Source organism: Heterocephalus glaber, unplaced genomic scaffold, assembly GCF_053883595.1.
Source record: "Heterocephalus glaber isolate CG9 unplaced genomic scaffold, H.glaber_assembly_v1.0 deba00001463, whole genome shotgun sequence".
Taxonomy (NCBI): domain Eukaryota; kingdom Metazoa; phylum Chordata; class Mammalia; order Rodentia; family Bathyergidae; genus Heterocephalus; species Heterocephalus glaber.
The window spans coordinates 7,058,394-7,076,153 of NW_028258310.1; the positions used below are offsets into that span (position 1 = coordinate 7,058,394).

At 42.0% G+C, this 17,760-nt stretch overlaps 1 protein-coding gene across 1 annotated transcript in view; it reads right to left on the reverse strand.

The window, feature by feature from the left end:
• Positions 1–17,234, reverse strand: part of Fbn2 (fibrillin 2) — a 247,670-nt gene extending 230,436 nt beyond the window's left edge. The window contains exons 1-4 of the mRNA XM_004854441.4: positions 16,420–17,234; positions 15,516–15,598; positions 10,955–11,053; positions 9,653–9,748 (exon numbers count right to left, since the gene is read on the reverse strand). Coding sequence (XP_004854498.2) covers positions 9,653–9,748; positions 10,955–11,053; positions 15,516–15,598; positions 16,420–16,664 — 523 coding nt within the window. The 5' untranslated portion in view covers positions 16,665–17,234. The remainder of the gene's footprint in view (positions 1–9,652; positions 9,749–10,954; positions 11,054–15,515; positions 15,599–16,419) is intronic.
• Positions 17,235–17,760: the final 526 nt, after the last annotated feature.

Here is a 17,760-nt window from a genome sequence, read left to right on the forward strand (position 1 = left end):
CTTTCGTGTGTGGGGTTAATCAAGAAATCCTGGCCCAATGTCTCTCTAAGGACACTGAGATCTGCCTGGAAGAAAGTGTGACCTAAATTATACAGGAGAGAGACTCTGAAGGTTGTGGAGACTGAAGGAGCCTGAGCCTTCAACTGACCCTGTGGTTGATGACGCTTGTCACTATAGCAGAATCAATAGGCTTGCAGGTAGAAAGTGGTAATATTGAGGAACTGGCAGAGGAACACTCAGCGGAATTGTCTACGGAGGAACTTCATCAACTTCCAGCTGAGCAACAGGGAATGGCAGCTCAGAAGCTTTTGAAGAGGAAGGGGAGTATCAACAATCAGTGTAGCAAAGTTCTTTTAAAATAAAGGAAATCCTGAAACAATGGACAGAGCTACAAACCTTTGTAGAAAAGACACACCCAGACAGAGAAAAAGCCAATTTTGCATTCACTTGCTTAATGACAATGTCATGTCATACTACAGAACAGTGCTAAAGAAAAGATAGAGACAGACAACCTTAGACCAGTTTTTAGTTCTGAAAAGGTTAAGACCTAGTTAGTGAGCCAGAAGCAGGTCCTAGTGGGCTACAGATTCTCCCAACGAGAGAAAGGACACCAGAGAGCCAGGTTCCTGAGGTTCTTGTGGAAGGGAACTCTTCTTCCAAACAACTACCTCCCATTTCATCTCCCCTTCCTGAAAGCCAAAGATGTCAACCTGAATGGTAAGTGCAGTATGAAATTGTTGTTTCTGGTAAACTAGGCACATCTTATAACTTTTTGGTGACTACATTAGAAAAATCATTGGTGTTTCTGATAAAAACTTTATATAACCTTTTTATTATGAAAACGTTAGTTAAGGGGTCCTTTAGGAGGTTCAGAATGCATTATAGGTATTTCTATTATTTCCTATGGGGAAAATAGTCTTGACTTATAACCAACTTAAGTTACAATAGCCCTCATGAACGAACTGAGTTTGTAAGTCAAGGGTCCACTGGACCAAAAGCTTGTCTCCCAATTCACTTATCTTGCTGAAATGAAACACTGCCCTCACAGATGAAGAAAGGGTGTAGGTCTTAAGATTTGAGCCCTCAAAATAGAGCATAAGGACCTTAATTATTTCATATTAAAGGAAAGTGAGGGAGAAAAAGACATTTATGTGCACTTCAAGTGAGACACACATTAAATATAAAAAGCTCAATACATGGACTGATGTCTAAAAAATGGAATAGCGCCACAACTTTCTTATCAGGGCTGTTGGAGTGGATTATCTACATCATCCAGAGTGCACAGGGGCTCTATGCTACACCCATCAGGACCATGAGACACGGCGGCAGGGAAAACTCAAGAGGAGTAAATACAAAGGGTGGGGAAAGGGGAATAAAGACAATAAGGACAGTGAGGAAGATGGGAGTGGATAGGACTATAAAAAAGGACAAAAATACTGTGTGTTTCCACCAAAATAATTGCTAGAGCTTAAGAATTCAAACTGTTCAACAGATACTCTGTGTAATTCCCCAGAAATACTTGCCTGGACTTGAGGATTCTCATTGTTGAACAGATATACTTCAACTAATCAAATCCAATTATTGAAAATGTGAGGAATTCTCTTTAAATGTTATCAAGTTGCAAGAAATTTAAATGAAAGTCACTTTCCCAGACATGTTCTTTCATCACTGTACTGGCCTTTAAAAAAAAAGACACAAATATGGAAAAGCAGTCATCTGCCCCTGTCTGGGACACTCACTTGGGAAGTGCAAGAAGGGCTGGCTTCTCTCAGGGTTTTCCAAAACAGAGCTTCCAAACCCCAGAAGAGGACAGGGTTGGATGAATCTTGATCTTCTCCCAGAAAGAGCTGGCCTATTACAAGTTAAAGCTAATCCAACCTGTCTGGGTTAGTCTAACAATGCTTCCCTTCTCAATAAATTCATTTTGAGGGCTGGAAAATATAGTTGTTGTTATAAAAATATTCACATTGAGAGAGGCACATGCTACTTAGGCAGGACGAGGCAGGATGACCACCAAGTTTGAGGCCAGCCTGGGAAATTCAGGGAGATCCTGCCTCAAAAAAAAGTAAAATAAATCAGAAGGGATGGGGACATAGCTCAGGGGTGGAGTGACTTTGGGATAAGTTCTCAGGACCAAACAAACACCACCAAAAAAAGTAAATAAAATAAGTTTGCTGTCAATCAACATTTTTAAGATTTCTCATTTTTAATTTCTAATACTGTAAATACTAATAACAGTCTTGTGAACAGAAAGATCAAAACTTGCTGACATAGCCATTCACTTATATTCCTATCACTCATGAGAGTGAGGTCTCCCAGGAGAGAACTGGAATTCGGTTGCTTTTGAATCCGCCCATCACTATTCTATATGCTGCAGGAACTCAACAAAACCTCACCACACTTTTCCCACTATTTTGCAAGGCAGAAAGATGTAGGGAACAGAAAATGACCTGTGCTCTGCTATTCCCAGCTACTCAACTGACCACAACATCTCTCTGGGTCTCAGCTTCCCTGATTGTAAAGCAGAGATAACCATCCCCACCCCAGTAGTGTGAGAATTAAATACAATGATGTGTCAAATAAAAGGCACAGTGGCTATGCATTGTAGGATTCTTACATTCTTAATTCCTTTTATTTTTACGCTACAGACTATTTGCAGGGGAAAAGGAGACTTGTTCTCTAGCATCCAAGGGTTACACTGAAGAGCAACAGCAAAAGAGGAGCAGGAAATACAGACAGAAGTATAAACAAAAGACAGAAGAGGTGAATTTCCATCTTTTGAATGAGTCATGTTGAAAGGTACTTTACAAAATATTTTTGTTAACAAAACATAATGGAAATAGTAATTTATATTTCAATTAGAGCTGGAAAGAAACCTGAATATGCCTAAATTTCCATCATGGAAGGAATGCTGGCCACCCAGGAAGATAAAAATGTTTATACCTTGGCAAAAAAAAAAGTTTACACCTAGCACAGAAGTGAAGCGAAAGACGGTTAAGAAGTCCTACTATAGATGGAAATATGAGTTGGATTCATAGCTGCCATCCTATCTGGGGTGAGGGCGAAGTGCACTATATGACACTGGTTGCTTTCCTTACTGCTGGAACAAAATACCCAACATCCACAGTTTAAAGGAGGGGAGGTTTACTTAGGCTCATGATTTTTAGAGGTTTCCAGTCCATAGTAGGTTGGCTCCAAGTCAGAAACAGCAGGGCAGAAGGGCCTGCCATGGTGAAAAGCTGCTCCGTATGGGAGCAATACCCTTCCAGATCACCCCCAGTAACGCTCCTCTCCCAGTGAGTAAGCGCACCCCCATGACCCCCCCAGCTTCCAACAGCCCCACTCAAGCGCCTGAGTTTGGGGGACATTCTGGGTCTAAATCATAATAATACAGCAGGCAATGCATTTTTATTAGACAGTCTCCTGTACTGCTCTTCAGAGCACAAACATCTGGGCATTACTCGAGTTTGAAATCGTAGGTGTGATTTCTACTAAAACATATCAGATAAAAAGGGCATTCTAAAGCAGAAGCCTAGTGCATCAGCACAGGATAATGAAAATCTTAACCAATGGTGCTACCACCTTTTTCCTTTCCTTTCAGGCTTTCACACTCTCCCCATTTTCCTCCTACCCTGCTGTCTACTCATTCCTCTTTGCTGGCTTCTCTTCTTCTCCACCCCAAGTTGAGTGAGTCAGGACTCTGGACTTGACTCTCTTCACTTCTCTGCCTACATCTTCATAGTAGTTCTTATCTAGGCCTATGATTATATCTCACACTCAGGGGTCGGGGGTTTAGCTCAGTAGTTCTGCCGCTTGCCTTGCAAGCACAAGGACCCCAGTTCGGTCCCCGGTACAAAAAAACCCCAAATAAATAAATAAATAAATCTCACACTCAGTATAATTTTGAACAATTTCAGACACACGTGTATAAATATCACATTGTCTCTCTGGTGTGAGAAACTGAAAGTACAAATAAGGACCAAAATATTTAATAGATATTCTGAAATAGGAAAAAATTTCCATTTGGGAATCGAACAGACTTCTCCAACAAACAAATGCAAAACTGAACTTTGTCTTCAGTTCACCAGTCTTCCCCATTTGAGGAAATGACCCTGATCATTCAAGGAGGCTTCACTAAAACCCTCTAGCTGTCACTTTAGGTCTTTGCTTTTTCACCTTTTTTTCGTTTTTATCCATGACCCCTGGCCCATGGCACACACTGACTTCCCCAGACTCTATTTCCAAAACACAAGCTAAACACATGCGCTGACCTATCTTCGTGATCAATACGGCACCTAGTAAAATGAGAGAATACTTTCTACAGAGTGCAGTCTACATTTCTGGGCAAGCAGGTAAGCAGTTTCAGTGTTTTTATAATTCCCAGTTTTAGCAAACATCACATTTCCAAGGTTTTTCTGGATTCACAAGATGAAAACTTCAATCTCAACACTCCAACACTTTCTACGTCAGACAACTTAAAAAGTGTCTCCTTTAAACCATTTATTAGCCTGCCATTTACTAATTATCACACCATCACCTTCATTTTTGCTAATAAATTTTGTTAACTACATATTTTTGCTTGCATCATATGTTCCATTCACCCTGAAATAAAAATTAGAAAAGGAGGATTTCGTCCCATGAGACACTCAGAAAAAAATTCAGGTACATGCAGATTTTCTGACCCAGTTCCTTTCATATTCCCCTTACTGGAGAGTGTGGTAGCACTGATCCAGTCTGACACAGGAGCAGAAGGATATAAAAGCACTCTTCCAGAAAGTACTTTCCATCCCCTAGCTATCCATTTCTACATGAGCAGCAGGGAAGGGACCCACCTACCAGAGCTTCTTCTGCACAACCTTTAGGAAAACACATACATACACACAGATGCCCATGACAGCTAGGGCAGCTGTACCCAGGCTGAAATAGCTACCTTCACTAGAGACTTGAGAACTACTGAGAAAGGTCAGCGGAGATAAGGCTCTGCCCCTTGTAATTCTACAGTAATCATCATTTTCTCCCCAGCAGAGCAAAAGGGTGAATTTCAACAAGGACAACTGTCTCTTCTCTGGCTACTGAACTCTAAAATGATTACAACTGAATCTCCTAATACTCTTGTAAGGCACAAAAAGATATAAATCTGCCTCCTTATCAACAGTGTGTTCACCACAGACTGTTGCTTCTTTTTTTTCTCTAGGCTATAAAATACCTGAATATATAAAGAAAATAAAAAGAAAAGGTATCATTCATGAAGAAGAAACTTTGCTCTAACTTTTTGTCCTGCTGTTCCCTAGTCCTTTCTGCTCTCATCTAGACAATGGGCTAGAGACGCTTTTACCCTGACCTCTCTGATTCTTGCTAGAGAATAGCCTCAGTGCACTGTATCCTCATATACCTTAACACCTTAGTTCCCAAGCTTCAGTCAGTCTCAGATTACCCTGATAGCTTTTGTCACACCCGAGAACCACCCTCACAAGGGCTCTGGAAATTATGGCCCAAAGGCCAGATCTGCCTCATTGCCTGTTTTTGTACTCTAATGAGCTAAGTGTTTTTGTTGAAAAATCTAAATAATAATATTCCATGAAATTTCCACTGAAAACTGTCTGAAATTCAAATTTCAGTTTAAAGTGTCTCAGCAATGAAATTTTGTTGAAACAACCAACCCGGAGTTCTTTCATTTAAATACTGTCTATGGGACAAATAATTCCTTTCACAATAGCATCCAAAAAAAAGGAAATACCTAGGAATCAACCTAATGAAAGAAATCAAAGACTTCTTCTCTGAAAACTATGGCACTCTGAAAAGAGAGATTGAAGATGATATCAGAAAATGGGCAGACATCCCCTGCTCCTGGGTAGGAAGGATTAATATAGTGAAAATGGCCATACTTCCAAAATTGCTATAGAGATTTAATGCAATTCCAATTGAGATCCCAGCAGCATACTTCATAGACCTTGAGAAAACAATCCAAAAATTCATTTGGAACATGAAGAGATCCAGAATAGCAAAAGTAATTCTAGGTAACAGAGACATGGCAGGGGGTATCACAATCCCCAACCTGCAACTATACCACAAAGCTACTGTGATAAAAACAGCATGGTATTGGCAAAGAAACAGACTTGAGGACCAGTGGAACAGATTAGAAGATGCAGAAACAATGCCAGACACACTCAGCCATCTCATCTTCGATAAAGGAGCCAAACACCCTCACTGGAGGAAAGATAGCCTCTTTAATAAATGGTGCTGGAAAAACTGGGCTTCAACTTGCCAAAGATTAAAACTAGACCTGTATCTCTCACCATGCACTAAACTAAAATCAAAATGGATTAAAGATCTAAAATATTAAAATAGAAACTCTGAACCAGTTGGAACAGAGGTTAGGTAGAACCCTTGAAGACATCGGTGTAGGAAAAGATTTTATGAACAAAACCTCCTTTGCCCATGAACTAGCACAAACAATCAACAAGTGGGATCTCTTCTTATTAAAAGGCTTCTGCACAGCAAGAGAAACCACCAGCAGTGTGAAGAGACAACCCACAATGTGGGAAAAAATCTTCACCTGCTCTTCCTCAGACAAAGGTCTACTATCTCGAATCTATAAAGAACTTAAAAAGATCAGACCTCCCAAATTTAAAGACCCAGTCCAAAAATGGGCATCTGAAATGAACAGACATTTCTCAGACAAAGAAGTAGAAATAGCAAATAAATACATGAGAAAATGCTCAACATCACTGGTCATTCAAGAGATGCAAATGAAAACAATGCTGAGATTCCACTTCACTCCAGAAAGAATGGCTGGTATCATGAAATCAACCAATAACAAATGCTGGCAGGGCTGTGGGGAAAGAGGAACCCTGCTCCACTGCTGGTGGGAGTGTAGACTGATGAAACCACTGTGGAAATCAGTATGGAGATACCTCAAAGAACTAGGACTGGAAGTCCCATTTGACCCCGCTATTCCACTGCTGGGGATCTTCCCCAAAGAATTAAAAGAATCATACCGCAGTGATATATGTGCACCCATGTTCATAGCAGCACAGTTTGTAATAGCTAAAACTTGGAAAGAGCCCAAATGCCCATCAACTGGAGACTGGATAAAGAATATGTGGTTTTTTTATAAAATGGAGTACTACTCAGCCATAAAAGATGAGAAATTAGAGACATTTATAGCTAAGTGGGTGCACATTGAGGCAATACTCTTAAGTGAAATGAACAGGACACAGATGAATAAATTCCAAATAGTTTCTCTGGTGTGAGAAACTGAAAGTGTAAATAAGGACTAAAATGTATAATAGGTAATGTGAAATAGGAAGAAAAGGGGCAAAGGGGAAGGAAGTGGGAGGGCTAGGGGAAAGGATAGAAGGGAATGGGATTAATAGGAGAAAATGGAAAAATAGGAACAAAATCTTTTTGGCTAGGGAGGAATGGAGGGGTTGAGGGGAGGGCTGGGCAAGGGTGAAAAATAAGAACCAAGAGAGACTATGTAAAGGTGCAAATTTCCAATGATGAATGTCATTATATTGTATACCTAAAATGTACCAATGATTAGAATGAATAATCAAAAATGTAAAATAGGAAGAAAAGATTCGAAGGGGTAGGGGTAGTGGGAGGGGCAGGGGAAAGGAAAGAAGGGAAAGGAAAAATGATGAGAAATGGAAAAAATGGAAATAAAGTCTTTGTAAATAGGGAAGGGTGGAGGGGGTGAAGGGAGGGCTAGGAATGGGGAAAAAATAAGAACCAAGATGTATTATGTAAAGGTACAATTCCCAATGAGAAATGTAATTGTGTTGTATACCTACAATGTACCAATAAAAGAATTTAATTAAAAAATAAATAAATAAATAAATAAATAAATAAATAAATAAATACTGTCTATGGTCACTGCTGTACTACAATGGCAGATTTCAGTATTTGCAACAAACAAAGCAAAATCTATCACATATACTATTTGACTTTTACAGAAAAAGTTAGCTTTCTACTGACCTTAACAGAATGCTTTCCTTTAAACTGATTCACCTATTTTACTTAAAATTACTTGGAAAGAAAACTTTGTAACAATTACAAATGGAAAGCTATGAAAATACTAAGCAGACCGCAATGTTAAAACATAACTACAACCACCACCAGAAGATAACACTTCGCACCCAAAATTATCATATAATCCAGCAACTCTTTTTCTGGGTATTTATCCAAAAGAATTGAAAGCAGGAACTCAAACAGGTATTTGTAAACCCATGATTGTAGCATCATTATGTATAATAGTCAAAAGATTGAAGCAGCTCAAATGTCCATCCACAGATGAATGGAAAAACAAAATGTGATACAAAGGAATATTATCAGCTTTTCATGGAAGGAAATTCTGATAGATGCTACAATATGGATAAAACTTAAACATATTATACTGTTAAATAATCCAGTCACAAAAGAACAAATATCCTGTAATTCTACTAAGTAAAACAGTAGTGAAATTTATGGAGACAGAAAGAAAGATGGTTTCCACAAACCAGGGTGAGAAGGAAATGACAGATTATTGTTTAATTGGTACAGAGTTTCACTTTCCCAACATGAAAAAAAAAATTCTGCACATAGATCGTGTTGAGGGTTGTACAATAAGTCTGGAAGTTCTTACTGCCCCTATCTATACACTTAAAAGAGTTGAAATAGTAAATTTTATGTTGTATAGATGTTACCACAATTAAGGAAAAGTTAAAATGGCAAAATAAAATAATGTTAACTAAAAACAAGCTAGATGTTTTTGCACAACAAAGATTTGCTTTTTCTATGTTGAAAAGGGGAAGCAGCAGCTCTTAGGGAAGCCCTGAAGATTAATACTACCCCGACTCTGCATTTAATAAAGTGCAAATGAAGTGAAAAGAAACCATCTTACTACATGTGATTCTACATCTTTAATGTTATATCCTTTACTCATCTGAACATAAAAGTAAGTGAATTCTCATAGAGGCCTTACAATTTGGGAGACCCTGGCCAAAAGCATTCTTCAGTGATATATCACAATCCAGGAGCCATAATCCTTATATTCTTGTTAAAAAGTTGTTTCCTGGTTAGATATTCTCCAGTGAAGATAAGAGCTATCCTGGATTAAAGCTCCCTCTTTCATAAGGACATCTGATTTTTTTTTTTTTTGGGGGGGTACCGGGGATCGAACTCGGGACCTTGCGCTTGCAAGGCCGGCTGTGGAACCACTGAGCTAAATCCCTGGCCCCTGGACATCTGATTTTTAAAAATCATTTCATTGGAACAGAGGATAATTTATAAGATTTGCTCTCCTTGTGGTAATTTTGTAATATCCTAAAAAAATACAGGTAAGGGAGCAGGAGAATCTTCCAGCACACTTGTCCATTTTTCAGGAAAGTGGACATGTTTTATACAGCTTGATAAAAGAACACAAGGAAATACCTTCGGCATGTGTCAAATTTAATAAAGCACTAGTAGTAATCAACAACACTGATACTCCAAAGCACAAATATTTTAAGAAAAATATTTTATAGGCTAAAAATTAGAAATCCAGCTGTAAAGTATGTCTTACTACATAAAACTACTTCTTCAAAGGATCACAGGCTTTATTGTAACAACTTACTACGTAATACCCACTAAATTACATTATTTTAACAAAGTCGATTCCAAAGCATCTTACGTTGTCCACAGTAAGTTCCGATATATCCCTTCTGGCACTGGCAGTGGTCATCTGTACAGCTCCCACCGTTCATGCATCGCACACTGCACTGCTGAACTGCAAAGAACAGCAACAAAGAAACACAAACATTAGTCACCAAGGTTATAGTACCTCTAAAATTATAACTTAACTGTCCAATTTATTGATAAACATATTCTTTGGAAAGTAAACATTATGACCCAATAATCTTTATTTGTTCTAAGTCCTAAGTCCGCATATAGACATATCTGTTACAACACGTTATTTAGTACACAGTTAGAATAGAGTAAGTCCTCAATGTTACACGAAATTCCTGCAAGGGGACAAGCAGTATTACACAGTGCCTTGCATCCAGGGGGCACTTGTGTGCATTCAGAATGCAGGGGCTGAGTGCCTGCAACTTTGATGGGTTTGGCTTTGGTCTTTATGAGCCTGCATTCCATTAGGGAGACAGACGAAATAATACCGAAGGTAAACAATACCACACAGTAAATATAGATGGTGGTAAACTAGGACAACTGGTGTGAAAGAGAGTAGCCTAGAGTCAAGGATAGATACAGGAACCAAACAAGACCACTCTGATTTGACACTTGCTCTGAGTTTAGGAAGATGAAAATCATCCAGGCACGGGAAGTACCAGTGAGGAACTTCAGAGTGGGTTAGAGCCATGGATCAAAAGACATAAGATGGTCAGGGGCTGGGGATTTAGCTCAGTGATTCTGCTGCCTGCCTCACAAGCGTAAGGTCCTGAGTTCAACCCCTGGTACCAAAAAAAAAAAAAAAAAAAAAAAACCCCTCAAAAAACAAAATACATAAGGCGGTAAACAGTTTCCTCTGAAGAGCTGAAGTTCTGTATGTTGAAAAAGGGACAGATGAGGAAGTGACCTTGGAGAGCCAGGGAGACACCTATGTAAATGAGTTCACCCAAATAAGCAAGAATTCTTAGAACTAACGTAATAAAATCAAAAACCCCAAATAGTACCCGGAATTTAGTAAAAACCCAGCAAATTAAAGCTATTATTCACAAAGAATTACTTCAGCAAATCCTGGCTTTTCTACTGCAGAGACATACTCCTAAACAGAATGAAAGCCCTTTTCTTACCAAAAACCATTATCCACAAGGCAACAAGTAAGCTGCCAAAAGTCATTACTCCAAAAATTACTACAGACCTAGTTTGTGAGGAAAATAATCACAGGTTTATATTTTCTTTGAAAAGTACATTTAGCATTTACTCAAAAGCTTAAGCAACATGTAGTACACAAAGCCATATAAAAGAAACATACTTGATTTTGCTCCACAGGTCGGTGATATTTGGCCACTGGAACAAGTACACATGTTAGGTCGGGAACAAAATCCATCTCCACAACTATTTCTACAAATTGCTGTAGAAAGTACAATAGGAAAGTAAGTAAATAACTATGTAATAAACTACAATTCACAAAATAAGAGCTATATTTTCAAAACATAAAGCTGAAAAATTAAGATTTAAAATACGTGATGTAATATGTCAACTTCAGGTATGTAATGAAATTACCTATTGTACATCTGGGAGTAAGTTTTACAAGTATCCTTAATGTGCACACAAATGAAACTATTTCAAATTCTACAATATTAAATCTTTAACTCCCTTATCAATACAAGTTGCTTTTTTCATGCAAGTCTGAGAATTTAAATGCAGGGTTCACCAAGAATTCAGCCTTGATCTAGAGAGTTGGAAGTGTTAAGGAAACCCAGAGATCTTGGACACCCTTATAAAAAACAGCCCACTGTATAAAGGACCTTCACAGAAGAAAGAGAATGTGAAATTGGCTGAGCCAGAGACTCCAGTCTCTAATGACTTGGCCAAACCTCAGGGGTTCCATGCACATTCCTTCCCAGCTGGTGTCTGACCTGCCCCATCATCAATCTTTGTTCTCCTTAATAATTCCTTCTGTCCTTCCTCCAGCCTTCCTGCTCCCATAGTATCCTCACACCCTAGCCTATCCTTACTACTCAAAAAAGTCACTGAGACATTTTGATGGGGGCAGGGTGGGGAGCAAAGCCTCCTGCAGCTGTGACCGCCAATGAACACAAAGGTATGAGGGTCATCACAGTCAAGAATGTTAGACGCACTGACACAGCACATACCACACTCAAAACCTGTAGTCGAGCACCTTCAATGGGGAAGTCTTTCCCAAATTTAGAGTCAGTTCATTGAAGCTGAAAAATTTATCTCTATATCCACAATCGAATTCTGTCTTTAAGTACAAAGGCTGTGTACTTTAGCGTTCTATGCCTGGATGCCCTGATGCTAGCTGTAAATATTTATGCTAATGTGCATATCTAGCTTTTGGTAGGGAGGGATTTTACAACTTTCAAAGTGATTTACCTCCCCCCCCTAGCAAAAATAAAAGGCACATATACTATAGAAGCAAACCAACTCAACAATTGTTTTCCTTCTCCAAACTGCCTTTTTATATCCATATAATGCAGTATCTGTATTAGTGCTCCTTATAAATGAATCAGTGTCCAATATGATGTGAAGATAAAGTCTTATAAAGGCAAGAATATGGTTCCCCCAGAGAGGTGGCTGATATTTCTTAAAATATACTGGAGTTTCTGATCACCAATACCTTTCCATTGATAAATGGTCATTAAAATATTGTTTTATTTCAGAGAACCCTCTTCCCCAAACAGGGGTAGTATAGCTTAGGTGAAATATGAAGTGTTCCATCCAGATCTTGAACTCAGTGAGGTTTAGGGGGTGGAAATTGGGCATCCTTAGTGCATTACCTGTCATTATTACAGGTATGTACCATGTATTTTTAACCCCATGCGAAGCAAGAATACCTCAGCCCTTTCTCCCCACACCCTTTTCAGGCTCCAGTATGTATTATACTAATATTTAACCAGGAGGCCTACAAGTACCATCAAGAGGAGAGAGGACACAGGTACTGATATTTCAGTGATATCAGGGGAACTGGGTGGCCAGGCAAAAAGTCAGTGGTATATAAGGGCCTAAGGTCCAGTTCTCACTCAGTCAAGCTCAGATCTGCAAGCTCAGGAATAATCCATAGCATCTTTGGGTTCAGTTTTTTCATTGGTAATACACAATAAAGTGTTTATCCTGGCATGCTATGAGTTCTCTTCAGGTCTCAAGTGCTATGAATCTAGTCCAATCTCATCCCACTGTTATTCCACTGATCAAAATTCTGTTCCTAGTATAAAATAAACTAATGAGCAACTCTTCTATTGCTTCATATTCTAACAAGATTACAAAACAATAAATGGAAAATGAGAAATCCAATTCCATCCTTGGCAAATATTTCAAAGTTTGGAAATGCTTCAGTGGGCTTTTTGAGTCACAATTAAGAAGAGCAATAAAATAGAAATCAAAACACATTAAATTTCTAATATTTTAAGAAATCTATTTTGCTTTTAATAGCTTTTTCTCATAATGAAACCTGATCAAAACCAAACAGATTAAATTCTAAAAGTTATTCACTAAAAAATAAATGCATGGGAAAATTAATCTTTGGTCTGTATTTTCTATTCACATCTTACTTATTAAAGTATTGTCTCCAAGTTATTTTTTTTTTTTGCTAAATGTTGAGATATAGGTCAACCTAATAAATGAATATTCTGAAGAAAGTCTGAACTTAAAATTCTTGATTTTAAGTTTTTAATGGTTTTATTTTCATTATTTTCCCCACAGATTATCTTTTTAAATGTCAAAATAACTGAATTACTGAATTTAATGTTGTCTGTCAAAAGTAAAACACTAGGTGAGACCCACATAATAAGATAGTGTTTCATTCTCCTCTTATTTTGTGCACTATTTTATACTCTCAGCTAAAAAGTTTACCTTGGAGGGGCTTCAGGGAGGGGTGAGACACGGTCTTGCTATGCAGTTCAGGATGACCCTGAACTCACTGAGTAGCCCAGATGGGCCTCAAACTCATGGCAATTCTCCTGCCTCAGCCTCTCAAATGCTGGGATTACAAGCATAAACCACCACACCTGGCTCAATAATTTTCTTTTTAATATGCTAATAATAAGGGCTTTGCAGATATCTCTTGGCACAAATTAAAATATTTCATGGAGATATAAAGATCAATTCAAGGTTCATACTTTTTATAGATTTCTGATACATGTAAATTTCAATGTATCTCATAAGCACTGAAATATTTCAACTAACAGAAATATAGGCTACAATAGTCACTCTAAACTACTAGATTTTCAGAGCTAATCTTCTGAACTATTAAAAGATACAATGCTACTCCACGACCAAAAGTATTCAAAACTGACACTCAACGAGCCATACATGTATTTCTACTGCAAATATTCTGGAAGGCTCTGCTCTCTGGAATTCCCATTCCACCCTGATCCAATAAAACCTGACTTAACAGATTTTCAACAAGTACCATAAACCTATCCCTTCTCCTCGGCTGCTCTCCAACTCAATAATGGCAGTCACATTCATTACATTTAGTGAGTCAGACTTTCCACAGTGCCTAAGTCACTCCCGGCTAGTGTGGCAGGTGTGCAGTGAGTCACGTTAGTTGTTTTAGAATTCTAGGAAACCATGGCAGTGTAAAGTAGCCACAGTTAATGCCCTACTGGTTTGAAAAAGTAAATGAACCTTCCACAAATGCCTCACACATGACTTTTTGTGTTGGAGGGAAAAGAAAGCCATATCCTGCTTTTTTTAAAAGGTAAGAAGAGCAAAGGCTTATAATAGGACATATTATTTGAAATATTTATGAAGTGCTTTAAAGAACGTAGTTGCTATTGCCTATTTTTCCATTACTAAAGATTTTGAGATTGGGGATAGAAAAAAATAGGAAGAAAACAGTCTTAACAATTCTTGAGATTGCATTCCTTTGTAAAAACTGCCCAGAAATAGCACTGAGGATCTCTCTTGAACCCACAAAATCAATACATATAGAGCTAAAGATGCCACTACATCTGTATCAGCCCTTGGCTGGTGTGTCTAGACCCTTTTCTCTGTTCACAACTGCATAATTATCTTTTCCCTTGAAAAGATCAAGAGACATCTAAAGTCAAGACTGGCTCTAAGTGAACATGCTGTTGAATGTACCTGTCTCTCTTCTGGACTAGACAAGTGAAATAAGACATTGTAGAGTCAACTGTAACACTGGTAACTACTGAGCTCTCCGTTTGGAACTTGGAGACCTATGTATACACTTTGGAAACTGCATTCAGTTTCAACCAAAACTTTTATGGTCAAATACACAGACTTTCAAGTTCTAAGTTTCACACTTTGGCAAGCTGTGCACCATGAGATTTGGAATCTAGAAATTCTAAATTTAAATGTCTTCCCCTCTCCCTTCACAAAAAGGTCAAGCCACTCACAGAGTTCTCTTTTAAAACTTTTGTTAACGTGAGTCAACTGAAACTTGGGGGGAAAGCTCCTTCCCACCTCTGTTATGTGGCTGTTGAGATGAAAGCAGAGATAATGTAGTTCTGTAGAAGGGCCAAAAAAAGCTTGATCTTCCTAAGGCCCAAGCTTGAGCCCATTCCAAAGCCAGATAATTTACATAATAACACCCTGGCTTTATCTGGACTTTTGGGGGGAAAGTGGTTTTGAGCTATCTAGGGAATTGCTCCAATGGCCCTTCCCTTTTAATTTGTATTAGTTGAGACAAAAAGATAAAACTTCCAAGCATCTTTAAAACTTGTATCATTATCATTGCCCTTCTATGGACTCTGAACTGATGAAAGCGAACTGCTATTCCCTACTGTTCAATCAGGGCTGGTAGCCCTCATCATTGCTGTGCAAGGTCAGCCCTGAGACAGTGCCAAGGATGCTGCCCCAAGCTGCAAGCCCGGCCAAGCACTCACGGACAATGCACTGGTTCCCTCCAGGGAGCGTCTTCCACCCAGGACAGCAATAGGAGTGAAATCTGGAGCCGCACACGTTGGGCCTGCAAGGGACAAGCAAGTCACACACATGTCGGGATGGGTTCAGAAACAGAAGTGTTTTTCATAAGCAAATCCCCGAACAAGTAGATTTAGACACAACACACACATCAAAACTACACTTCAAATTCTTGGGGTTTGGGGGATGAAAGTAAATGGGCTTGAAGCTGGAATGGGGAAGGGTACAAAACATCTGAACAGCCCCTTTCGTCTTGCTTGCCATTTTAAAGGGCGACAGGAGACATGGGAACATATAATTTGCTACTATTCTGGCCTCTGGACGCAGAGAACAAAGGGAACATTCCATCTGGAAACTCCGCGCCCTCATTCCCAAATCCATCTCTCCTTGATCAAATTTTACTGGGCCCTGACGTGTCAAGGAAGGCACTTCGAAAGGTGGAGCGCCGACGATTTGAGAAGAGCTGTAAACCCCGCACACGTCCTCAAACAAAAGGCTCAGGAGGGGCGCCCCCGACGGTAGGGAGCAGGCCGGGTGGAGTGGCCCCAGCGCGGAGCGCACTCAGCCTGCCTTCTGCCCGACCTTCGGAACCTGTTCCAGAACCTCGGGCCCTGCACCCGCTCTGTGATCCGAACCCGGGGGCCGGCGGCCTCACCTCAGCCCCCTGAGGGAAGGCTCTCTGAAGGTTGAGCCGCGGGGTCTGGTTGGGGGGGGGGCGCTCCTGGGGTCTCCTAGTCCCCCGGTGAAGTGAGACACCGATGGCCAACCGAACAAGAGTCAGTGACCGGGTGAGACGGAAAGCGGCCAAGCCCCGGTTGGTTCCCCGTGACGGGCCACCCAGGGGCACGGGAGTGCCAGCCCACCTACCCTCGGAGCACGTCCTGCTGTCCCAGCCTGCGAACGCGGCTGGCAGCGGCGGCGCTCTCCTCCCGGTACTCGGGCGCCACGAAGCCGCCTTCGGAGCCTGCCGCTGCGGGCCGGACCTGCTGCTGGGGCCGGAGCGGCTTCGCCTGCAGAGCCTGGGGCTGGCCGGCCGTGCCCTGCGCCCAAAGCGCCACACAGCCCAGCCACACGAAGTAGTGCTGGAGACACAGCCGCCGCCGTCTGCCCATCCCGGCGCCCGGAGCGCGCGGACCAAGGCCCGCGGAGAGGGAGCGATCAAAGACGAGATCCGCCCGGAAAAAGTCAGGGTCCGACAAGCCCTCCGCCGGCTGCCCGCACTCCCGCAGGCTCCGGTCGCGGCGCTAGCGGGAGACCGAGAAGGGGCCGCAGTCCCTGGCTCCCGGAGGCGCGGGGCGCGGGCTCACAGAGTGGCAATGCAGCCGGCGGCCCCGCGCGGTCCACGTTGCATCCCCCGGGCCACGGCCCGAGCGACTCCGGGACCGCCAGCGGGCGGGGGCGGGAAATTACAAAAGTAATCCGAGCGGCCTCGGAGTACAGTTACAAAGAAAGAGGACCTCACAGGAAAAAAACTGCCTGCACGCAGAGGCTTAGCGGATTCCCGTGCGCTCCGGGCACAGATCTTGGAAAGCTGCAGCAGTCACCGGAAAGAAGCAGGCAAGCAGACAAAAGTCGCCCCCAGAAGAGGAGGGTCTCCTCGGGGATCGCTCCGAGTCCTGCGGGGACGAGGTGCGCGGCGCCGGGCGGGAGGCTGACTCCGGGGAAGACGCGGTGGCCGCGGCGCGGGGTTTTAGGGGCCCGGTGGGGCGCGGGGCGCGGGGCGGGCCGGCGGGCGGCGGCTGTCAGTGGGGGCCTCGGCGCAGCGGTCCACACGTGGAGCGCAGCCCGGACCAGGGCCAGGCGGAGGGGCGGGGACAGTGGGGGCCAGGGCTGGGGGAGGGGCGGAGAGAGGAGGGGGTAGAGCGAAGAGAGGGAGGGGACCGGGATTGGGGAGCTGGGGGGCGAGCCAGCGAGGAAAGCCGAGGGTGGAAGGACTTGGAAAGAGGGGTTGGCGAGCCCGGGTGCGAGAGGAAATGAGCGGGGGATGGGGGAGAGGTTGGGGCGAAGAAAGACGATGGGAGGGGTGGGAGGGGTGGGAGGGGAGGGAGGGCCGGTCCGAGGGGAGGGGGTCGGGCCGGCTGGAAGGGGCGCGGCGCGGGGCGGCTGGGCTTCCAGTGCCCCTCGATTGGCCGCCGGCTCTGTTTTGACTGCCGGTATGAAGCGACCAGACGGCGGGGGAGGGGGCCGCAAGGGACCGGATTTGAGGAG